We start from the raw sequence: 23,214 nt of genomic DNA on the forward strand, positions 1-23,214 counted from the left end.
AAAAAAAAAAAAAAAAAAAAAAAAAAATTCAAAGAAAATTTATCTAAATGCAATTTAGAAAATTTGATAAAGGCAATAAATGTATTAATTATGGAAAGAATCTTTATTAAAAAATGTTTATTGGTATAATTTCTATATACTAATAAGGATATTTATTGGGGAAATAAAGATATTTTTTAACTTTGAAATGAAATTAAAGAGTATTTTTAAATTATTTAAAAAAAATTGTATTTTTGTTTTAAAGTTAATTTTTACCTTAATTTATAATTAATATGGGTTTTAAAAAAAATATAAACTAATTATTTAAAGGTAAATATATTAAATTTAGAGGCGAAAATTATATTTTATTTTTAAATCTTTGTCTTAATCTTTAATATTTTATTTTATTTAGTCTTTATAATTTTTAAATATTTAAATTTAGTTTATGTATTTTTAATATATCTTAAAATTATTTTTTTCCCTGGTTTGAAATTATTTTTATTTAAGAAAAGCAAGATGTAAATATTTTTTTTTTAATCAAATTTTCGACTAAATATTTTTAGCAAAATATAATTGTAAGTGCTAATTTTAAAATATAATGAAATTAAACTAAAATGTTATTTTTATTAAAATTATTATTTTATAAAAAGAAAAAGTAATTGGAAAATACGCTCCACTTGAAAATATATATGCTTGAGAATTTCAATTTCTTGCACAAAGCCCACGCTTTGAGTTCCTTGAGTTCTTCCTTTTTTGTCTTTGATTTGGTTGCTAATCTTCTCTGATTACTTGCTTCCATTATTATACCTTCAAGATCTCCAATGGCAGACCCCCGCAACTTGTCTTGCTACAACTGCGGCAGCGTTGGGCTTACAGACGGTGGCGATGGCTTCTTCTACTGTCTCCAGTGTGGTTCCCAGGCCGACGACATCATCGACACCGGTGTCGCCGACGAGGATTTGATTTTAAGAGACCCTGGTGATGCCGGTGGCCCAATCTACTCGCAATCCCACACGCGCCGTCGTAATCCGGCGGTGTTGAAGGTAGAGCCTCTATCTCAGTCTCAACCACAGAGCCTTTTCGGTACTAGTCAATCTGAGTTCTGGGAGAGCCTTCAATTAGAGGGAGACAACGATATTCAAAGGGATGATACCATTGTGATGTCCAATGATGGTGTTGGGCCGATTGGTCCTGAGGATTTCGGATCGGGTGGTGCTTTATCCGGAGCTCCGAGTTTTGAGGAGTATGCTGATGAAGTGAGGATGAGATATGTAATGGGATTGCAGTTGATGATGGAGCTTCAGTGCGAAGTTTTGGTGAAGGAATTCAATGCAAGCCCTGTAATCTGTGGATTGGCGGCGAGCATTTGGTTGAGGTTTGTGACTTCTACACAGGTTTTTGACGAGGATTGGGCCTTTGAGGCCGTTCAGGATTCTGAGAGCCAATGCCTAGGTTTGATCACTCATTACTTCCATGAATAGTTCTTATTCAAATTTAAGTGCCTATGAATCATGTTGATAGAACTGAAACCATTAGCTTTAGATTTCCAATTGGCATATGTTCGTGGATTCTGATAAATGCCTTGAAAACTTAACTCATTATTGTTATTACATTGTCTTTTTTGGCCTTTGATCTTGTTTGCATATTCAAATATCATAGTTCTAAGTGCATATAGCCATAAGTTCATCCGATTATTACAGAGATGAACCTAATCTAGAATATGAACCATAAAAGAAAATACCGACTAAACCGATCACAGGAATACCTATTATCCAAAGAGGAATCCTTCCAGTAGTCTCGGCCATTTGTCCAACTTCCCTCCCCTCCTCAGTTTCTTTGTAATGGGGCATGATTTTGTTTAAGATCTTACAATTTTGCTTGAATAATTGCCTTATTTGTTCCTTTACGTAGTGTTGGTTGAGTTTTCTTCATATATTTCAGTATGTTTGATTGTTTTAATTGGGTCTCTTAGTTTATTTGTACTTTTTGTCATCTTTCTTTTTCGATTTTAGTTGCAAACTGAATGTTCCTTCATTCAACAGATCCTGAAAACATTAGACCTGTTTCAAGTAGGCATAAAGATGAACCCCACAATTTGTATGGTCAGCGGGTAGTAGTTGTGTGGGTTCAATCTTTAAGAAAAAAGATACCATTATCTTGTACACTAGCTGTTTCCTTTTTGGCTTGCCATGTTGCTCGAGAAGCGATTTTGCCAACGGACATAATGAAGTGGTCACTTGAGGGGAAACTTCCATATTTTGCTGCTTTTGTTGACATTGGAGATCGCATTGGGAAAACGTCAAGGGCTTGTCCTATAAGTTTAAAGCATATGTATAGGCCCTCTCGAATTCCCTCGCTGCAGAAGTTGGAATCATTGGCAGCATCGGTAGCTCATACCATAGGGCTCAACCTACCTCCAGTCAACTTTCATTCAATAGCGCGTCGTTATCTCAACAAGCTGGCCCTTCCTGTTGATAAGATTTTGCCTCATGCTTGCCGCATTTATGAGTGGTCAATGCCTCCTGATTTGTGGTTATCAACCAATGAGCTGAGGCTTCCCTCACGTGTTTGTGTAATGTCGATTCTAATTATAGCCATGAGAATTCTCTATAATCTCCATGGTTTTGGAGAATGGGAGAAGAGTTTGTCCGGTAATTGTGCTTCATCTTTCCCACCTAACCAGAAGAGACATTCAAGTCCTGCTAATGATTTCAGTAACGTGCAGGCTAATAGTGAAAATGGACCTGGATTTACTTCACATAATGTGGATAATCTGTCTGTCTCGGCTAAATACTCGCATCTTGACATGCCTGAACTGACTGCTTCAGAGTTCCTTCACAAGATTGAAGCTCGGTATCACGATATTGCTGAGACTTATGGTATGATTTAAGTTTTATTGTATTTTTGAAGTTAGGCCAACCAGAAGCTTTTTTCCTACCTGCTCACTGTATTTATTACTAAATTGTTATTTGCTAACACCAAAATTTTGTTGGCAGAATACTCTAAAAGCTTACCGACCTATCTTCAGCACTGTAAGGATGTCGTCTTTGCTGGTTTAGAGTCTTTGTTTGAGGATCACGAGGAAGAACGGTTGATTGAACAATTTTGGAAGTATTATCAGAATGAAAAGGTAGTGGCTATCATGCTGAAGTCTGGCATTTTTCTTTTCTCTTGAGAATCAAATTCAATTTCGCTGATGATTGTGATTTTTGTGAAATATATAATGAATTTCTTTTGCTTTTTCTTTCCTTTTTCACTAGGATGGGATTTTGATCTTTAGGGTATATAGTGAGAAAACGAACAAAGAAGGGAAAGAGGAGACTAGCCGGGATGTTTTATACTAATGAGGCTATCTCGAATCACTGGATGAGGCCTTTTTTTTTTCTTTTTTTTTATCGCTCTTACCGTGAACCAACCGGTTACTGATAGAGGCTTCTTAGCTAAATTCTTATAGCCTAGGAGTGATTCCGAAAACTAATGTTCGTCCTATTACTCATCTTAGGGTTAAATACTCTTAGCAAACTTTTAGGAGTCATGTGGTGTTGAGACTTTGGTATTTGCAAGTGAACCAACCCCCTTTTTCAACCCCATAAAGACTTGAAAAGCCTGAATGGCACATGTAATCTTTCTCTAGAGAAGAACTCCCTTTTATTACTCTTAGTTGCTATCGTGACACTTTGGGTAGGATTAGCCAAGTATATCATTTCGTCCCTAAAGAAACTCCTTCAAGAATTGTGGTTCTTATGGGCGTTGGGGCATTGGTTTGTGGTAAGCCTAGAGATTTGAGTGGGAGGATGTAGAAAGCGTAGATTTGATTAACCTGAGTTGAGTTTGCGGTGCAAGTTTAGGAAGCTTGTTCTTGGGGTGAGAGGAATAATAGATTCTTTCTGGGGGATACATGAATTCATGCCACTCAAACCCAAACCCTCACCTGAAATATGCTCTTAATGTTTTAAAAGTTCTAGTTCTAATTAGCATTTAAACGGTAGTTAAAAATGAATTGATGTTTCTTTATGATGGAGGTAAGAAATTCAATTCTGAAATATGCTCTTAATGGCTTAAAGCCCACCCGCGAGTAGAAATTGTCCTCTTTGGACTTTCTCTTTCGGATTTTCCCTCAAGGTTTTTAAAATGTGTCTGTCATGGAAAGGTTTTCACACCCTTATAAAGAATGTTTCATTCTCCTCTCCAATCAATGTAGGATCTCACAATTCACCCCCTTTGTGTCCTCGCTGGCACTCGTTCCATTCTCCAATCGATGTGGGACCCCCCAATCCACCACCTCCCTTCCGGGCACAGCATCCTTGCTGGCACATCGTCAGGTGTCTGGCTCTGATATCATTTGTAACAGCCCAAGCCCACCGCTAGCAGATATTGTCCTATTTGGGATCTCCTTTCGAGCTTCCCCTCAAGGTTTCTAAAACGCTCTGCTAGGGAGAGGTTTCCACACCCTTATAAAGAATGTTTCGTTCTCCTCTCTAACCGACGTGGGATCTCACATTATAACTTGGTCATTTTTCTTCACGATGTTCTTCTTTGGAATGAGTCAAAGGTTGCTGCTCAATGTAGAGTTCTTATGAGAAAATTGTGACTTATGCTCTAATCTAACTTTGCATTAGCACCTTCATTTTGATGTTTAAACTTGAGTTTGAGAAGTAAGATGTAGAAGTGTTGCTAGACTTGAGCTACAATAGGTTATCCAAGTAGATCATGAGTTCAAACTTTATAGCGACCTAAGATATTTATCCTATGAGTCTTCCGACGACTAAACATTATAGGGGTCGAGAAATTGTCTCCTGAAATTCATGAATGCGTGCATAAGTATCGGAAAAAGTCGAGTTAGAACTTATAGTTCTTTGCAACATCACTTGCTTTTGTTGCTATGCCACATGGGATTTCATGTCTGTTAACCAAATTTATGTATCAGTGTTTATTTGGAAAGCATAAATCCTAACCACTGAAAAGAAATTGTTACAGGATCAAGAACAAACAGAAGATATGGATCAAAATGCAGCTTCCAATCAAAAGAGATTGAGGGAAGCTCCGAATGATCGATCATCCAACAAAGACAAGAAACGCAGGAGCGAAGACCGTGTTAGTGGCGAATCATCCGATAACCGAACTGAGTCGAATAATTCGCAGCAAAGTCATTCATCAAAAAGTTCCGAAAATGTAGATGATGAACTATCCTCTGAAGACAAAGCTTCAACACTAACTTCCAAAGACGAAGCGATCAGACGACTGAAACTCGATATGGAAGAAAATAGATTCTGCTACATTCCTCCAAGGGTTTACCCAAAGAGATTCGGTTACCTTCACTACTCGAGGAAGATCGACGAAGGTGCGCTAACTTACGCTGCTCATGCCGATTACTACTTATTGCTTCGAGCTTGTGCTAGAGCTGCACAAGTTAGTACTAGGATCATGCACATTGGTGTGCTGAGTCTTGAGAAAAGATTGTCTTGGTTAGAATCTAGAATCAATCACTCCCTTCATCTAACACCCTCTAGTGTTTCTTGTGAGTTTTGCAGTGATGTTATGCCTGATCATGCCACGCTCGACTCTATCGATCTCTCAGATTTGAATATTTAAGTGATCAGAGATATATTCGAACGAGTTAAACGATAGATTATATAACAATGTTGGTTCTTAGGATCGTATGGAATAAGATTATCAATTGTCAGGTTCAAGATCGTGTAGAAATAAGACACGATCAGAATCTACAACAAAGCCATTGTAGGGTCGGAGCATGTTGAATCTAGAAGCGGTTACCAACGGAATTTATAAGGGTATTCTGTCGAGTGGGGAAGTAGGGTCTTGTGTCGAGTGGATAACTCTTCTAGATAATAATGAACGGTTATCATTGAAGATTTTTTTCGTTTTTTTAAAAGAGTTTCATTTGTCAGTGCATAAAAGTTTCTTTCTCGTTTAGGTCACTTACTATACTCACTAGAGATGATACTAAGACTAAAATCGGGAAGAAAAAAACTTGTAGCCATGCATATTTACAATTTCAACCTTGGGTTGAGTTTATTGAAACTTTCTGGATTGGACATGATACAATTATATATTCGTATATTTATTTCATTTTTATCTAATTTAATAATTAGATAAAACTGACATTTAAGTATTTATTTTATTTTATTATTTAATACTTTTTAAGTATTTAAAAGATAAAATTATAAAATATATATTGAAATCCAAATTTTAATTTAATATTTAAAATTAAATAAATTGACATTTTGCTTTTATTAAAAATAAAAATTTGAATAAATGACTCAAATAATCCAACCAACTTAAGTAAAAAAAAATTACGGTTGTGTTGGTCCCGTTCTCAATGGCATAACCGAATGAGTTGTGATGACCGACGACATCTCGAGACTCGGGATGGCGTCAAGACATATAGACTATGTCGATGAGAATCGAGATGACAAGATGAGATGCGATGTTGCATTGAGAGACCTTGACCTCGAGTAGAGGCAAGGTCAAACCGAATGACTTGGCCTAGTGTAGAGGCAAGTTTGTGTCGCAGACGATTGAACATGCGCGCGCAGGCGGCGTGTGTGGTTGAACACGCTTGGATTCTGCACCAGCGATGTTCGATTGCCTCGTCTAAGTAAGCCACAAAGCTGGGACGAAAAATATATATGGGACTTAATTACTAGCCGTGAGCGTATCAAGATCACGACACAGCAGGTGGGTTCATTATTGAATAAATGTTGTTTTGATTAAAAAAAAAGAAGTTATAACCGAACAATTGAATTGAGTCTAAAAATGTTCTAACTGAGTAGGTATATTAGTTGGGCGAGTGAATCTAACCGGTGAGATAATCATGGGAGGGATATAAATATCTCATATTTAAAACATTTATGGTAAATAATTCATTTATTTATTTATTTATTTTAAAAAAATATATTTATCATTTGTCAGACGTCAGGCTCGTTAAAACCCGTAGTTGTAAGCCTTCTCCGGAAATCCATCGCCCCCATTGAAACTCCCATTGAGTCTTCAACCTTCTTACCTACAATGGCTATCACCCAATTCGCCATGGTAACTTCTTCTTCTTCTTCCTCTTTACTGCTTTCATCTGACTTCACGAAGAATCGCATATTTCATCTCTAAATTGTTAGATTCTCTCAGTTGAATTCTCAGAATCCTTGGCGGGCTCTAGCATTTTTGGTATTTTTGATGAACTGACAGTGATGTACTTGGTGGTTTCTGGATCAGGGTATTAGGTAGTGCGGGTTTTTGGTTTAATTGCGTTTTTTTGTAGGGTAATCGGTAGTTTCTGGATCAGGTTCAGTGATTTGAGATTTTGATGTATTTTTTTGTTTATGATTCTGCTTGGAATTGGAATTTGGCATATAAAAAGATGAGAAGGAGTGATTCAGCGAGTGTTATTCCCGGAAATGGAAGTAATTCGTACGCTGGAGTTCTGGAAATTTTGATGCAGTAGTTTTTTCGTTCTTTCTTATTAACAATAATTGGCACACTTTTTTTTGAAAATTTTGTGTTCTTCGGGTTTATCCTTTTGTACTGCCTGTGATCAGTACCTTTATTCATGTAAATGAAATTTAGTTCTTCAGCAAACAAAGAGAATAGATTTGTAGCGTAATATGCAGGAAGTTCTGGGAAAGTTGGTTAATGTCTGAAGTAATATGTTGTAAGATCAAGATGGGTTCTGACATTTTCTGTAGTTTTTTGATCTTCAAACCTGCCCTGGCGTACACGTATATTGATATTTGATGGTAGTTCTTTTCTATTTTTATGGATAAAGGTAGATTCCTTTAGTGCTTGTATGAAGTTGTTTACTGAAGTTTGTCTAGAACAGCTAGTATTTGCAGTTACATAATTCTGCATTGTGCTATTTTCGTTAACATTTTCCTTTTTTTTTCTTTTTCTCCTTATTGATGATATTTGACTCCGCAGGTGGAGGAGTTGGCCTTCCTTGTGAAGGAAAACCTCCCTAGCAAGCATCTTATTCTATCCATGGAAGACGTTTTCGTCAAGTTTCTTCAGGATGAAATCAGGTAATGTGTTGGATGATGATTACATGATGTTAGTTAGGTACTCTATGATATTATATTTGAAGTAGTTGTTCGAATTCTGTATGATATGCAACTGAAAGAAAAGGGGCAGTTTGAATGTCGGGTTGTTCTTATTTTACCCAAAGGGTTTGAATTAGGCCCCCGATCGTCCGATCGTATTCCTCCCGAGATTAAAGAAAAGTTGGGCAATCTGTCTTTGCAAAGCTATCGTCCAATTTAGTAATACTTTTGTGTTTCAATTCCACCCAAGTGTGAAAGGGAAAAGTGGAAGGTTATGGGCTCAAACAATGGTAGTTATCTATTTAGAGGATAGGAACCACTTTTTATTCTGATGTTTGGTGCACTACTTCTCAAATTTCACGTTTATCTTGCATTTGAATAGCTTTATATTTACATTGTTCTTTACCTATGGCTTGAATGGTGATCACTAACTTCAAATAATTGTTGCGGGTAGCAGTTCAGATGGAATCTTGGAGTTGGAACCAATGGATTCATACAACCGTCTTCTGTTGCATCGACTTGCTGATATTTTTGGGTGCCTTTTTCCCCCTCAATATTTTTTCTAGTTTGTATAATGCTGAATTCTTAATTTTCTATGTCAAACTTTATGCCTACCTTCCTAAGTTTGTTCTTCTTCCCAATTCCTCTCTCAGATTTGCCCATGTATCAGTTGGTGAAGGCGTTGATAGGCACTTGGTTTTGGAGCGATGCCCAGAGTCATCAATGTATTGAGAAATTCCTTACCTGAATTCCTTTTGGTTTAATATTTTCATATTCTAAATTGTTATTGATATTGCATTTGATCTGATGTTGAAGCTAGGAATTTGAACAATTTCCGCGTCTGTGCGTTTTCTTTACACGTTGAAATAATTGAATAGAAAATTCACCCTCATTTTTCTTTTCTTATGAACATCTTCTCTATAGAAAAATGTTTTACTTTGAATTGGAGTTAGGCTTTTGAGATCTTTTATTATTTTTTGTATTGAAATAATTGAATAAACCTCTTAGTCCCCTTGATTTTGATTCAATGCAATGAACTCTTAGTCCTTTCTGCCTTTGATCAGCTCCACTAGGAATCCGTCCTGTTGTGAAAGTTAGTCTGTATTAGGAGGAAATGCAATCCAAGCTTTTCTCTAGTTGTCCTTGAATACAAGTAGGGATTACATACCACCCTCTCTCTCCCTTGCTATTGTGATTCACATTCTATTGGTTTTTCCCCCAAGTCGTACATCGACTCAGAGGGAGAAGATTTGGATTGCATAGGCACACGTCATAAGCTATATGGAAAGATGGACTATTTGTAATTCATATCCATTAAGTTTTATTTAGGACAAAAAAAAACATTGGGATGTCATTTATTTCTTCATCGTAGTTCACGTATTGCTTAAAGTGAAACGAGGATTCTTATATTTACGAACTATGAAACTGAAGGGGTATGGTAGAGACATGGGTGGTTCTAATATAAGGTCATTGGTTCATTAGCTTATTTGTGTATTGCAGGCCGTCCATTCTTGTGAGTGATATTCTGTGGGAGTACGATGAACCTCAAATTTCAACAATACCACACCAACTGTTAAGGAGAAAGGAAAACTCTTCTGGTACGCTTATTATTTCATACAGCATAATTAGTACCTAAAGCTTACATGTGCACTAATAGTGGACTTGTGGCCATTTGAAGATAGCAGAGGAGATAGTATGAACTTGTAATATTAATTTGTGAAAGTTCCCTGGTGTGGTCTCTCTCTCTCTCTCTCTCTCTCTCTCTCTCTCTCTCTCTCCATATAATGGCATCAAAGGGAGTGCTGCAGTGTGGAGAAACGTTGCTGTAGAGTAGAATAAAAGGTCTTCTCGGTAGGATTTTGATATGGATTCTAGATCTGAAGATTGAAGTTTAGGGAGAAAAGTAACTCTATGATAGAATGTGTATGTAAATATCTCTTTTTGGGGGTAAAACTGTTCCAGTTTTCACATGTACATGGAAGTTTGTTCAATCCTAAATTTGCAGATTTTCTTTCAGAAGGATTATAAGAAACTGAGTTGCCTGTACTTGATGTTCTATTTCAGTGAGTTTGAAGAAATCGCCTCCTCAACGAACTTTCGAAGAGAGAGAAGCAGCCTATCTGGCTGTTCGTGAGCGAATTTTCATGATGCACATAGGAGAAGACAGTGAACCTGAGAAGCCAAAGCCACGCTGTGATCCCGTGGTTGCACGCCGCATGATTGCACATGCACTGGGGAAGAGAATAAATTCATCTCCTGAAGCTACTACCAACCATTGCAAAGAGCAAGGAAGTGTAGCAAACAACGCACACGTCCAAGCAAATGAATTGAAGGAGCCTGATTCTACTGTGGAAGTTGTTAACAAAACCAAATTGCAGCCAGATCAATGTGTGAACTCAAAGAACGAAGCGGGTAAGAATCGTAATCCAATTCGGTCATCGGCAAGGGGAAGTAATTCTGCTGCTGCCAAAATGAAAGCAGACAAGAGTTCTCCAAAGGCAAGTTGTGTTGACAATGAGTACTTGACGAGGGAACATTTAGGAGCAGCAAAGCGGATGTTTTCTCAGGCTTTGGGCAAGCAGAGCCGGAAGAATGAGTCTCTTCCAACACGGTGAGGGGAAGCAGACCTTTTCTAGCTCTTATTTTCTGGCCTGACCTTATGTCCTAAGTTGTCAGGATTACTGGTGCCGACAAAAAGATTCATGAGCGATAATGTATGAAGAACGTGGTTGTCATCGGCGACCTGACCGGGACGGATAAAAATGCTCACAGCTGCTACTGCTAGCCTATGTTGCCAATAGATTTGGCGAATATAAGAATCTAACATTACGTTCTCTAGATTATGTAGTCCTTGTATGTGCTCGGAATTTGTCCCGGTCGTTTAAGCAGCGCTGTATGAGAAGATTGAATTACGTGGGTCGAGTGGAGTCGTAAGGAAAAGGTTATGGATGGTACTATAAATTGGGAACAGATCTGTTCACTGATTGAGCTGTGCATAGCTGAGTTTTATGCTGGTCAAAGTAAAGATTTCTAACTTAAATTTGTGTTAGAGTTCTTGCTTTGTTAGATCCTCTCTCTTTGCTGTTGATGCTTAATGTTGAGCATCTTGTGTGTCGTCATTCAATATATACTTAGACTCCTTAATATCAGTTGATATATCGTGTTTTATGTGATAATGAGATTTCCAAGTCAGAGGTTTAAATCTTTCTTTTGGGCAAAAAGGATAATATCTACTAGTAGTGAGCTTAAGTTGTTACAGATGGTATCGGAGCCAGACACCGAGCGGTGTGCTAGCGAGGATGCTGGGTCCCCAAGGGAGGTTGATTGTAAGATCCCACATCTGTTAGAAATGGGAACAAAAGCATTCTTATAAGGGTGTGAAAACCTCCTCCTAGTGGTAGAAATGGGAACGAAAGCATTCTTATAAGGGTGTGAAAACCTCTTTCTAGTGGACACGTTTTACAACCTTGAGAGGAAGTCTAGGAGGGAAAGCAAAAAGACCTCTTCTAGTGGACGCGTTTTAAAACCTTGAGAGGTAATCCAGGAGGGAAAGCAAAAAATGACAATATCCACTGGCAGTAGACTTAAACTATTACAAATGGTACCAGAGCCAAACACCAAACAGTGTGCTAGCAAAGATGCTAGCCCCCAAAGGGAGTAGATTGTAAGATCCCACGTCTATTGGAAAGGGAAACATAAGGGTGCAGAAACCTCTTCCTAGTGAACGCGTTTTAAAACCTTTGGTAGCCTCCAAAGGGAGTAGATTGTAAGATCCCACTATTGGAAAGGGAAACATAAGGGTGTAGAAACCTCTTCCTAGTGAACGCGTTTTAAAACTTTGAAGGGAAGCCCGAATGAAAAGTCCGAAAAACAATATTGGCTACCAATGAGCTTGGATTGAAACGGTCATTTATCACCTCTTCTACAAATGGAAGCATCAACTAATGTGAAAATACTTAATCTAAAAGCTCCTAAAATTCAACCAACCTGTGTTATTCACAAGTAGTAAGAATCAAAGTCGTTGAGTTCATACAGTAATGCACATGGAATGTGCAGCAGAATACAACACCAGATACAAAACTATACATTTTTCTCAGCAATCCATCCATGTTCTACTCTATAGTACAAACAAATGTTAACAATATTACAACAAAGTACATTGGTAAGGCGTCTCTCTGCCATCCGAGCGCCTGCAAAGAACCACGAACACACAATGGTAGCAGTAATCCTACATCTTACGAGTCGTCTACTTAGCGGAGAATCTTGGAACTGCAGTATCAGAAGTAAACTGTTTACTTACTAGATGTACATGTTCTCTACGTTTGGTTTGGACCTCCGTTTACGGTGCAGACTTGGCTGATAAAGCACGAACCTCGGATTGAGTGGACAATAGCTTTTCTCTAAGAAATACGTTATACTCGTACAAACTTTTTATGTTCTTCAAGACATCGAACATGTCGATATCAGAACTGTGTTTGAAGTCTGCATCGGAAAATTCAGGTCATTCCATGATCTAAGTATAATCCATCCCCTCCTCTTCTGGTCAATGGAGGGAAGAGTGGGAATGACAGATATTGGCCGTAAAAAACAGCGATAGTTACCTATCAACGGTGGCGGAGGTATGATATCTTCGGGACGAGAAAATTCTCCGGGTTGTGAAGAATCTCCCTCGAATGGAACGGTTGAACTTTGTTTCGTCTCATGGGTAGAACCAAGCACGTGATGTTGAGGCTGGATGGAGAATATGAAAATGGAATGGTCAGTGATTCAACATGTATTTCCAATACTTATGGCAACAGCCCAAGCTCACGGCTAGCAGATATTGTCCATTTCGGCTCGTTACGTATCGTCGTCAGCCTCACGATTTTAAAATGTGTATACTAGGGAGAGATTTCCACACCCTTGTAAGGAATGTTTCATTCCCCTCTCCAATCGATGTGGAATCTCACAATCCATCCCTCTTGGGGTCCCAGCGTCCTCGCTGGCACACCGCCCGGTGTCTGGCCCTGATACCATTTGTAACAGCTCAACCCACCACTAGCAGATATTGTCCGCTTCGGCCCGTTACGTATCGCCGTCAGCCTCACGGTTTTAAAACGTGTCTACTAGGGAGAGGTTTCCACACCCTTATAAAGAATGTTTCATTCCCATCTCCAATCGATGTGGGATCTCATGATCCACCCTCTTTGGAGGCCCAGCATCTTCGCTGGCACACCGCTCGGTGTCTGCTTCTGATACCATTTGTAACAATCCAAGCCCACCGCTATGAGATATTGTTCGTTTCGGCCCGTTACATATCGTCATCAACCTCACGGTTTTATATGTGTCTACTAAGGAGAGGTTTCTACACCCTTATAAGAAATGTTTCGTTCCCTTCTCCAGTCGATGTACGATCTCACAATCCACCCCCCTAGGGAGCCCAATGTCCTCGTTGCCACACTGCCCAGTGTCTGGCTCTGATACCATTTGTAACAACCCAACCCCACCGCTAGCAGATATTGTCCACTTCGGCCTGTTACGCATCGCCGTCAGCCTCACAGTTTTAAAACACGTCCACTAGGAAGAGGTTTCCACACCCTTATAAAGAATGTTTCGTTCCCCTCTCCAATCGATGTGGGATCTCACGATCCACCCCCTTTTGAGGCCCAGTGTCCTCGCTGGCACACTGTACGGTGTCTACCTCTGATACCATTTGTAACAGCCCAAACCCACCACTAGGTGATATTGTCCGCTTCAACCCGTTACATATCGTCATCAGCCTCACGGTTTTACATGCGTCTACTAGGGAGAGGTTTCCACACCCTTATAAGAAATATTTCGTTCCCCTCTCCAATCGATGTAGGATCTCACAATCCACCCTCCTAGGGAACCCAGCGTCCTCATTGCCACACCGCTGAATGTTTGGCTCTGATACCATTTGTAACAGCCCAACCCCACCGCTAGCAGACATTGTCCGCTTCAGCCCGTTACGTATCACCGTCAACCTCACAGTTTTAAAACGTGTCTACTAGGGAGAGGTTTCCACACCTTAATAAGGAATGTTTCGTTCCCCTCTCCAATCGACGTGGGATCTCACATTTTAGATGCAAATCCATTAGAGTTGCACGGTCAAAATTTTCGTGCTAAACGACCCCAAAACTTACCGGCTCTTGTTTGGTTGCTATCATTCCCATTTCCTGGTCAGTAGCTCTTGCCTTTGGAGATTTCTCATCTTTAGAAGACTGCATATGATAAGTCTAATCAATTAGGACTTGAAGAGACAATTTCAGAAGACATTAGCTCATGCAGATGTAAGACAACAAGAACATTACCTTCTTGGCAGATCCATTAACATCTAACTTAAAACTGATAGCAGTACTACTTCCATTCTTTAACCTCCGCTTGCGCAACGATTCATCCTTACGAGCCGGTTGACCAATGCAGTTGGCGCAATTTGACGTTTTTGATGGATCGTTACAATTGTCATACAGTGTACTGCAGTCCCATGTATACATTACATATTTCCTCAACTAGAAAATAAAATAAGTCAGTTCGGTACCCGTTGTAATTCAAGAACTTAGTTTCGAGAATCGACTATATCGCTCGAAACCTGTCCTACCGTACGCCCACCGATACCCATTTGACTGGTATATCAAATAACTCAAGAGAGAAAAAGATGCAGAAGAATCACCTTGTTCCAATGTTCTTGTGCTTTTCTTCGATTTCTAATTTTACGCATAACGGTGTCTTCGTTGCGGAGCTTTTTGATTCTGTACTCGAACTACAAAACAAACCAAATTAGGGAAGTGAATAAATTACTCAATCTTGGAGAAAGAACGATACTCGGTTTCAGTGCAAAGCTCACTTGTGAAATAACGTCTCGTGCTATGATGACGACTTGTAACAGATGTTATATTTTTATTAGAAAATATCGTGTGTGTATATATATAGTTCTTGCAAAATAAGAAACTAGAAGAGGAACATTATGGCATCGTAAAATGTGAGATCCCACATCGGTTGGGGAGGAGAACGAAACATTCTTTATAAGGGTGTGGAAACCTCTCCCTAGCAGACACGTTTTAAAAACTTTGAGGGGAAGCTTGAAAGGAAAAACTCAAAGAGGATAAGATCTGCTAGTGGTGGGCTTGGGCTATTACAAATGGTATCAAAGCCAGACACGGGGCGATGTGCCAACGAGGAGGCTCAGCCTCGAAGGGGGGTGGACACGAGGCGGTGTGCCAGCAAGGACGTTGGGCCCTAAAGGGGGGTGGATTAGAGAGTCCCACATCAATTGGAGAAGTGAACGAGTGCTAGCGAAGAAGCTGGGTCCTGCAGGGGGGTGGATTGTGAGATCTCACGTCGGTTGGGGAGGAGAATGAAACATTCTTTATAAGAGTGTGGAAATCCCTCCTTAGCAGACGCGTTTTAAAAACCTTGAGCGGAAACTCGAAAGAGAAAGCTCAAAGAGGACAATATCTGCTAGCGGTGGACTTGGACTGTTAAAAAGTTTGAGAACGTGTAATAATTACATCATTTATAAAAAAGTAATACCTGCACAAGAAGGTAGAAGAAAATCCCAACACTAACGCAATATAGGCCACCAAGATCAGCAAGAAAGCTAACTGCATAACAAAGATATTGTAGGGCCAATCAGTGTCAGTCAAATACCATTACAAACATTAGAAAACTCAAAAGAGAGACGTTACAAGATAAGTTCTATTAAATGCGGAACTTAGTTAATCTTTTATAGAAGCGAACCATTAACTTTTAGATCGATCAACAGGAGAATTTAGACATATTCGGTAACGGCCCAAGCCCACTGTTAGCATATATTGTACTATGTGGGCTTTCCCTTTCGAGCTTCCCCTCAAGCTTTTTAAAACACGTTTGCTAGGGAGAGGTTTCCACACCCTTATAAAGAATGTTTCGTTCTCCTCCCCAACCGATGTGGGATCTCATAATCCTCCCCCCTTCAGGGCCCAGCGTTCTCGCTGGCACTCGTTCACTTTTCCAATCGATGTGGGACCCCCAATCCACCCCCCTTCAGGGCCCAGCATCCTTGCTGGCACACCGCCTCGTGTCCATCCCCCTCTGGGGCTCAGCCTCCTCGCTAGTAGATATTGTACTCTTTGGGCTTTCCCTTTCGAGCTTCCCCTCAAGGTTTTTAAAACACATTTGCTAGGGAGAGATTTCCACACTCTTATAAAGAATGTTTCGTTCTCCTCCCCAACCGATGTAGGATCTCATAATTCTCCCCCCTTCAGGGCCCAGCATCCTTGCTGGCACACCGCCTCATGTCCATCCCCCTCTGGGGCTCAGCCTCCTCGCTAGCACATCATCTGATGTCTGACTCTGATACCATTTGTAATGGCTCAAACCCACTAATAGCAGATATTGTCCTCTTTGGGCTTTCCCTTTCGGGCTTCCCCTCAAAGTTTTTAAAACACGTCTGCTAGGGAGAGGTTTCCACACTCTTATAAAGAATGTTTCATTCTCCTCCCCAACCGACGTGGGATCTCACACCGACACATTACTTTTAGAAAATCTAGGACAAGGACACATTATTTTCGATATATACAAAGTCTGAATGAACAACCATCCCTATCTCAAGATCCGAACAATTCATTTTGTTTGTGCAAACATACAAAAAACGAAGCGTGTGTGAAGACGAGTACATATGTCAATAAAGCAAAACACTTACCAGGGCCCAAAATATTTTGAGTCTCCACCTCAACAATGTAGGATGAGAGAAGATTGATGTACAAGGTGATGTTGATAAGTCCATCATTGGCATTTTCAAGGGATAGTTGGAGCTCATTGGTATTTTGAAAGGATGAACCCGAAACGAACTCGTGAAATAAAGGCTGCATGAGCTTAGAATCACGTTTACTGCGGTATATTCTTGGAAATAGGTTAAATTGCATGATATTTGCATTCTTCCCTCGGAACGTAACTGGCGTATCATCGAAATTGCTTCGATTCTTTAACGTTCCACTAACAAAACTTTCCTGATTTTTTTGAACATGATCCTTAGCAGAGAAGTTAAACTGAAATCCAACCGCACTTGCAGGGTTATTTGGAAGATCGACAAACTGCCACGAGACGTAAAGATCGTCCTGAATGAAACGACATCTTTCGCACTTAACACTTATAGTTGGCCCTTCACTCGTGTTTTGACACGAGTAGTTCGCAAACTTTGAAAGAGGCATTACTGACTGTTCCAGAAAACCAGGATTTCCGAATACAGCGGTACCAAGACCACGTATATTCGCACAACTCATAGTCGAGACCGTGGTTATATTAAATTCCATATCGTTCACAAAGGAAACCAAGTCTGGTGCGTTTGCTGCTTTCACGTTATGCACTTCGATACTTCTCTTCGATATGATTTGGTAAAGCAACCTGAGATAACACTGAAAGAACAAGTCAATATGAAACGAACACGAGAATTGTTTTTAGTATACGAGAAAATGTGTACTTACGCAGCAAACAAGCCGATGAAAAGAATCCAACTTGCTATTGAGAACGTTCCACCAAGTTCCGTTTTACGTTTCGTAACTACCTTTTGGTCGTCCTTCAACATAAATAAAGGTAGCAAGCTAATTAAAAGTAAGAACATTTATGTATCCCAAACATATAAAAAGTATCAGCCCACATCGCCCAATGTCTAGCTCTAATACCATTTGTAACAACCCAACCCCACTGCTAGCAGATATTGTCCTCTTTGAGCTTTCCCTTTCAGTAAAACACGTCAGCTAGAGAGAGGTTTCCACACCCTTTTAAAAAATGTTTCGTTCTCCTCCCCAATCAATGTGAGATCTCACAATCCACCCCCTTCGAGGCCTAGCGTCCTCGCTGGCACTCGTTCCCTTCTCCAATCGATGTAAGACCCCCTAATCCACCCCCTTCGGGGCTCAGCGTCCTTGCTAGCACACCGCCGTGACCATCCCCTTTGGGGCTCAGCCTCCTCGCTGGCACATCGCCCCATGTCTGGCTCTAATACCATTTGTAACAATCCAAGCCCACCACTAGCAAATATTGTCCTTCTTGGGCTTTCCCTTTCGGGCTTCCCCTTAAGGTTTTTAAAACACGTCTACTAGGGAAAGGTTTCCATGCCCTTTTAAAAAAATGTTTCGTTCTCCGCACCAATCAATGTGAGATCTCACAATCCACCCCCTTCGAGGCCCAGCGTCCTCGCTGGCACTCGTTCCCTTCTCCAATCGATGTAGGACCCCCCAATCCACCCCTTCGGGGCTCAGCATCCTTGCTAGCACACCGCCGTGACCATCCTCTTTAAGGCTCAGCTTCCTCACTGGCACATCGCCCAATGTCTGGCTCTAATACCATTTGTAACAATCCAAGCCCACCACTAGCAAATATTGTCCTCTTTGAGCTTTCTCTTTCGGGCTTCCCCTCAAGGTTTTTAAAACACGTCTTCGGAGAGGTTTCCACACCCTTATAAAGAATGTTTCGTTCTCCTTCCCAACCGATATGGGATCTCCGCTTTATCTAATTAATGGTTCATGTTGAGGATTTACAAGTCCCATAACTGAAACCATATCAGTTAACACAAGAATTTAAACAGTCAACACAAGGGAACATCTCGCATAATGCACAGTGAAGAACATTAAATAAACAACTCAAAACAAAACGGTCATAATTAAAGCCATTCAAAAACAAAAGAGACCAAGGATTTCATTCCAAATATGAACAGAAGAGGCAAAGCTAAGAGCTAACCAGCCAATGTCTTGTGGCAAAGCAAACATCCAATCTGCTAACCCACCATCTCATCCTGAACCAGATGTTTCTCCCATCTCCAAGCTTCATGAACCTAAGGAACATACAGAAAAAGAGCCAAGAAAGCAGCAAGAACAGAGTAGCTTCAAGGAACACAGCCTGAGACTGAGTGAACTTCCTGATTGAATCAAAGGAGAAAATGGTCTCAGGGAAGCTAACAGCATAGCTCTCAAACCGCCCTGTAGTGATAACCGAAGGGCTATTGAAGATAACACAGCTATTGTTGCTTCGATTGAGAAGCTGGCCTGGTGGGCACGCACAGTGGCTGCCATTGTAGCGGAAGCTACTGCTTGGACATGACATTCGCAACCCTTTAGAACAACCCAGAAATTCAACCTCGAAAAGCTGAAATGGGATGTGGGGTTTTCGAGATTCAAAGCCCCAACGCTTCGAAATTGACAGAAGATCTGTTTATAACCTAAAAAATCATCATGGGGTTACTGGGTATGTAGAGATAAACCTAAAACGTTTATGGGTATCCTAAAAAATTTATGGGGTATCCAAATTTTGAACGATTCTTTGCTTGTTTGTTCAATCGTGGGCGAGAATCAATGAGCTGTGGGAAACGAAGGAGAGAGAAAAGGAAGAACAAATGGGTGGCTGCCTTTTGAGAAACCGTAAATGAATTGGGTTACCTTTTTAATTTCCATCCACCTTTTTTGCCCATTTGATTCTGAATTCTTTTGGAGTTGGTGGGCGATGAGCTTGTTCTTGAGTTTTACTTTCTTTCTTCCATTCGAAGGCAAACAATAACACTGTAGTTGAGTTGAAATTCATAGAAATTTCAATAGAATGTGTGAATTCTAGAGTTCAAAATTTGGAATCGTTCTTGTCAAGTACTTCAACCCTGTGTTTGGAAGTGAAAATCGAGTTTATGTTCTTACTTAATCTAAATCAGAACCCTAATTATGGTGATGTTGTTTAAGATATTAGTTGTGCCAATACTGTTCTTGAAGTAGATGTCCGTTAATGTTCTTACTTAATTCAAACAAGTATTATAGTGATAGTTTTCAAGTTATTATTGTCATATCAATTTTTCGTCAAACTTTATAACAATGTTCTACTCTAAAAACAGGTTCGAAACAATTTACGTTGCATAAATGTTTCGACATAAACAATTAACATCTTTACTTCAACCAAACAAGTATCCTAGTTATAATCACGTCGTTTCAAGTCACTGTCATATCAACTTTTCGTAAACTTTCTAATAGTTTTCTACTTCAAATGCTGTTTTGAAACAAATTAAGTAGCATAAATGTTTCGACACTGCTCTTGGAATAGAAATTCCGCTAACGTTCTTACTTAATTCAAACGAGCATTTTAGTTATAGTCAAGTCATTTCGAGTCATCGTCATGTCTATTTTTAGTCCAACACTCTAAAATTTTATACTCCAAATACCATTTTGTAACAATTTATGTGATGTCCCACATTCGTGTCAGGAGATGAGAACAAACCACAATTTATAAAGGTGTTGAAACTTTTCCCTAGCAGACGAGTTTTAAAGCCTTGAGGGGAAGCTCGAAAGGAAAAACCCAAAAAGGACAATATTAACTAGCGGTGGATCTGGGCTATTAACATCCTTGGAAATATAAATTCGATTAACAGCCTTATTTAACCTCAACAAACATTACAGTTAGAGTCACGTCATTTCATGTCATCATGTCGATTAAAAATAGTTTTGAAATATTTATAAAAGAAAAAAAAAGTTTTGTATAGGTATGTTTTAAACGTCAATAATTATATAACTTTTTTTTTAATAATATAATTTTTAAAATGTATATTCTTTTAAACTAACTTTAAATTTTAATATATTAAAAGGACGAATTTGTCCCATAAATTTTTTAAAGTTAAATTAATAAAAATATCTCAAAACTTTATAATTTGTCTAAAAAAAATTATTTAATATTAATATTATATTTAAAAAATACTCACGAAATTTTAAAAATAAAATTAATCTAATTTATTTTATTAATAGACAAAAATAGTTTTTCATAGATTATCTCCAAATTTTTAAATGTTACTTTTGAAAATTCATGCATATTCTGGAAATGTAGTACTAGCCGTAACAGTATTTAAACAAAAAAAATTTAAGGTATTTTTAAAGTTTTTAAAAAAATTAAGAGTATTAATGAAACTTTTGAATCTCGAGATAATTTTAAAACAAAATAGTAACTATTTTTATTCGATAATTAAAATTTTAAGGATATCATTGAAATTTTTAAAAGTTTATGAGCATTTCGAGTACAGACTTCAGAGTTATTTTTATTAATTTAGTAAAAAAAAATAATTGTTTATCTCGTTTTCAAACAGTTCATAAATAGACTCGATGATAGAATATCGGGTTCGGTTTTTAAGTATAGCTAGCATATTTTACACGTTTCTAATGCCAAACATACATCAAACAAACTAGATTATGTATAGCCTTACGTGGACCTATAGATATAATTGAAGCCCTCATGATACAAAGGGTTGCCTAATTGGGCAATGGTAAAATACTAAAATACCCCTATTTAGAAGGGGTAAAAAGGGAAAATAACAAAATTACAATGAAAACTTGTAATCTCCTTTAGAGAGATTTGGGGATAGTTTCGTAATTTTACCGTTTATTTCCTTTTTTTTTTTAACAAAATTTGAACTAATTTTTTTTATTCTCTATTCTTTTATTATTAAAAAAAAACAAAAATATATTTGGTAACCCTTTTTTATTTCTTGTGTTTAGATAATTTTAAATTAAATATAAAAATATTTTTTAAATTTATTATCCAATTTTTTTTATTTATATTTATGCATTTACAATACAAAAATTGATAAATGCAGCTGGACCTAGTGGTTTATTCGATTGAGAAATGAATGCCACAACACCTATAAAAGATATGTCTGTAGGTCGAGTAGGTGAAGTTCCGGAAAATGCTGATCTAATAGGCGCTCATCCAGCCGCAATGGTGTGGAGCGTTAGAAGCTGATCAAATTCCTAGTAAATAGAGTAGCCTTGAATCCTAAATGTAACAGTTTTTGTAATGTCCCATATTGGATGGGGAGGAGAACAAAAACACGTTTTATAAGGGTGTGGAAACCTTTCCCTAGCAAACGCGTTTTAAAGCCTTGAGAGGAAGTCTGAAAATGAAAGCCTAAAGAGGACAATATCTGCTTAGTGGTGGGCCTGGGTCATTACAAATGGTATTAGAGCCAGACATCGGACGATGTGTCAGGCTTCTCGCTGTTCCCCGAAGGGGGTAGACACGAGGTGGTGTGCCAGTAAGGACGCCAGGCCTGAAAGGAGGGTGGATTTGGAGGGGTCTCACATCGATTGGAGAAAGGAACGAGTGCCAGTGAGGATGTTGGGCAGTGTGCTAGTAAAGACGCTAGGCCCTAAAGGAGGTGGATTTGGAGGGGTCCCACATCGATTGAAGAAAGGAACGAGTGTCAGTGAGGATGCTGGGCGATGTGCCAGTAAAGACGCTAGATCCTAAAGGGGGTGGATTTGGAGGGGTCTCACATCGATTGGAGATAGAAACGAGTGCTAGCGAGGATGCTGGGTCCCGGGGTTATTTAAAAAAAAAAAAAAAAAAATTACCGAAGGTAAAATTATTTTTGACTTAATTTTATCCCGAGAAAATGGTGGAAAAATAATCGGACGGCTGTGATAGGTGGACTTTTTTTACACGAGTGAAGTAAATTGTTTGTACTCTAAAACTCCTCAGACACGGACGCTTATACTGAGAAGACCCTCCGAGTCCGCGGCAACATCTCGCCTTCGTGTTCGTTCTACTATTTTCTCCAATTCCATTTCCATCGGGAACCTCCAAATCTCTCGGAAAACTCCGGCCAAATCTCTCCAAATCCATTTCCATGGAATTATCCCTCACATTTCAGCTCTCTGATCACGTTTCTCCGCTTCAGTACTGTTGATGGTAGGTTTTTCCGGCTTATGGTGCTTTTAATTCTTCCCGTTTTGACCGAATTCAGTTTCTTTAGGTACCCGTAATCGTTTTGTTCGGTATTCTATAACTTTGTGTGTGATTTCTCAGTTGCTCAAATCAAACCGAGTGTGTGTGTCTGTTGCATGCTTGGCGTTTGGACTGTGCTTGCTCTATTGATTTTTTATGTTTTTTTTTTCTATCGTATTATATGAGTCGTCTGTTCATTTTCTTTTCTTGATGTGTGTTTTTTTCGTTTGCTATTGCCGCCATTTGACCGAATTCAGTTTCTTATTTGGCAATCAATCACTTGTTTTGTGATTCGTCAATGTTCCAAATCGAATCGAGTGTGTATGTGAGTATAGAATGTGCATTTTTTGGTTGGTCTTTGATGTTTTTCTATCGTGGTATTATGTAGATTGTTCATTTTATTTCCCATTTTCTTTTACTCTTTCCCAAACGTGTGTTTTTTTTTTTTTTTTTTTTTTTTGTT

At 38.9% G+C, this 23,214-nt stretch overlaps 4 protein-coding genes across 8 annotated transcripts in view; 3 read left to right on the forward strand and 1 right to left on the reverse strand.

The window, feature by feature from the left end:
• Positions 1 to 717: 717 nt before the first annotated feature.
• Positions 718 to 5,582, forward strand: LOC111443985 (TATA box-binding protein-associated factor RNA polymerase I subunit B). The gene is made up of 4 exons (XM_023081873.1): positions 718 to 1,431; positions 2,022 to 2,858; positions 2,976 to 3,109; positions 4,957 to 5,582. The coding sequence occupies exons 1-4, from the start codon at positions 801 to 803 to the stop codon at positions 5,569 to 5,571; spliced, it is 2,217 nt and encodes a 738-aa protein (XP_022937641.1). The 5' UTR covers positions 718 to 800; the 3' UTR covers positions 5,572 to 5,582.
• A 1,334-nt stretch (positions 5,583 to 6,916) lies between these two features.
• Positions 6,917 to 11,176, forward strand: LOC111443986. 2 transcript variants are annotated; one of them, XM_023081874.1, is made up of 6 exons: positions 6,917 to 7,029; positions 7,909 to 8,009; positions 8,485 to 8,562; positions 8,681 to 8,752; positions 9,528 to 9,625; positions 10,092 to 11,176. In XM_023081874.1, the coding sequence occupies exons 1-6, from the start codon at positions 7,006 to 7,008 to the stop codon at positions 10,640 to 10,642; spliced, it is 924 nt and encodes a 307-aa protein (XP_022937642.1). In that variant the 5' UTR covers positions 6,917 to 7,005; the 3' UTR covers positions 10,643 to 11,176. The 2 variants fall into 2 exon arrangements, with proteins under 2 accessions (XP_022937642.1, XP_022937643.1); XM_023081875.1 differs by lacking the exons at positions 6,917 to 7,029; positions 7,909 to 8,009 and adding an exon at positions 8,061 to 8,317.
• Positions 11,177 to 11,996: 820 nt separating this feature from the next.
• Positions 11,997 to 19,499, reverse strand: LOC111443988. Of its 3 annotated transcripts, none has more exons than XM_023081879.1 (10): positions 18,744 to 19,499; positions 17,489 to 17,580; positions 16,708 to 17,408; positions 15,558 to 15,628; positions 14,698 to 14,787; positions 14,339 to 14,536; positions 14,171 to 14,248; positions 12,629 to 12,758; positions 12,361 to 12,509; positions 11,997 to 12,283 (listed from the first exon to the last, which is right to left on the reverse strand). In XM_023081879.1, the coding sequence occupies exons 1-9, from the start codon at positions 19,104 to 19,106 to the stop codon at positions 12,367 to 12,369; spliced, it is 1,866 nt and encodes a 621-aa protein (XP_022937647.1). In that variant the 5' UTR covers positions 19,107 to 19,499; the 3' UTR covers positions 11,997 to 12,283; positions 12,361 to 12,366. The 3 variants fall into 3 exon arrangements, with proteins under 3 accessions (XP_022937647.1, XP_022937646.1, XP_022937645.1); XM_023081878.1 differs by having other exon boundaries at positions 11,997 to 12,275; positions 12,353 to 12,509; XM_023081877.1 differs by having other exon boundaries at positions 11,997 to 12,509; positions 18,744 to 19,498.
• A 3,010-nt stretch (positions 19,500 to 22,509) lies between these two features.
• Positions 22,510 to 23,214, forward strand: part of LOC111444162 (mitochondrial proton/calcium exchanger protein-like) — an 11,754-nt gene continuing 11,049 nt past the window's right edge. For both annotated transcript variants that reach the window (XM_023082146.1, XM_023082144.1), the window contains exon 1: positions 22,510 to 22,715. The gene's annotated coding sequence lies outside the window, so the exon portion shown is untranslated. The remainder of the gene's footprint in view (positions 22,716 to 23,214) is intronic.

Source organism: Cucurbita moschata, unplaced genomic scaffold (assembly GCF_002738365.1).
Source record: "Cucurbita moschata cultivar Rifu unplaced genomic scaffold, Cmos_1.0 Cmo_Scf00006, whole genome shotgun sequence".
In the NCBI taxonomy this organism is placed as follows: domain Eukaryota; kingdom Viridiplantae; phylum Streptophyta; class Magnoliopsida; order Cucurbitales; family Cucurbitaceae; genus Cucurbita; species Cucurbita moschata.

What these genes read in the sequence shown, in the direction of transcription:
- LOC111443985 (XM_023081873.1), top strand. Translation starts at nt 801, where the DNA reads ATGGCAGACCCCCGCAACTTGTCTTGCTACAACTGCGGCAGCGTTGGG. An exon ending in TTCTGAGAGCCAATGCCTAG is followed by an intron (nt 1,432 to 2,021) that starts GTTTGATCACTC and finishes TTCATTCAACAG; the next exon opens with ATCCTGAAAACATTAGACCT. An exon ending in CGATATTGCTGAGACTTATG is followed by an intron (nt 2,859 to 2,975) that starts GTATGATTTAAG and finishes TTTTGTTGGCAG; the next exon opens with AATACTCTAAAAGCTTACCG.
- LOC111443988 (XM_023081879.1), bottom strand. Translation starts at nt 19,106, where the DNA reads ATGTCATGTCCAAGCAGTAGCTTCCGCTACAATGGCAGCCACTGTGCG. An exon ending in CACAAGAACATTGGAACAAG is followed by an intron (nt 14,537 to 14,697) that starts GTGATTCTTCTG and finishes TTTATTTTCTAG; the next exon opens with TTGAGGAAATATGTAATGTA. An exon ending in TTAATGGATCTGCCAAGAAG is followed by an intron (nt 14,249 to 14,338) that starts GTAATGTTCTTG and finishes TATCATATGCAG; the next exon opens with TCTTCTAAAGATGAGAAATC.
- LOC111443986 (XM_023081874.1), top strand. Translation starts at nt 7,006, where the DNA reads ATGGCTATCACCCAATTCGCCATG. An exon ending in CGATGCCCAGAGTCATCAAT is followed by an intron (nt 8,753 to 9,527) that starts GTATTGAGAAAT and finishes TGTGTATTGCAG; the next exon opens with GCCGTCCATTCTTGTGAGTG. An exon ending in GAGAAAGGAAAACTCTTCTG is followed by an intron (nt 9,626 to 10,091) that starts GTACGCTTATTA and finishes GTTCTATTTCAG; the next exon opens with TGAGTTTGAAGAAATCGCCT.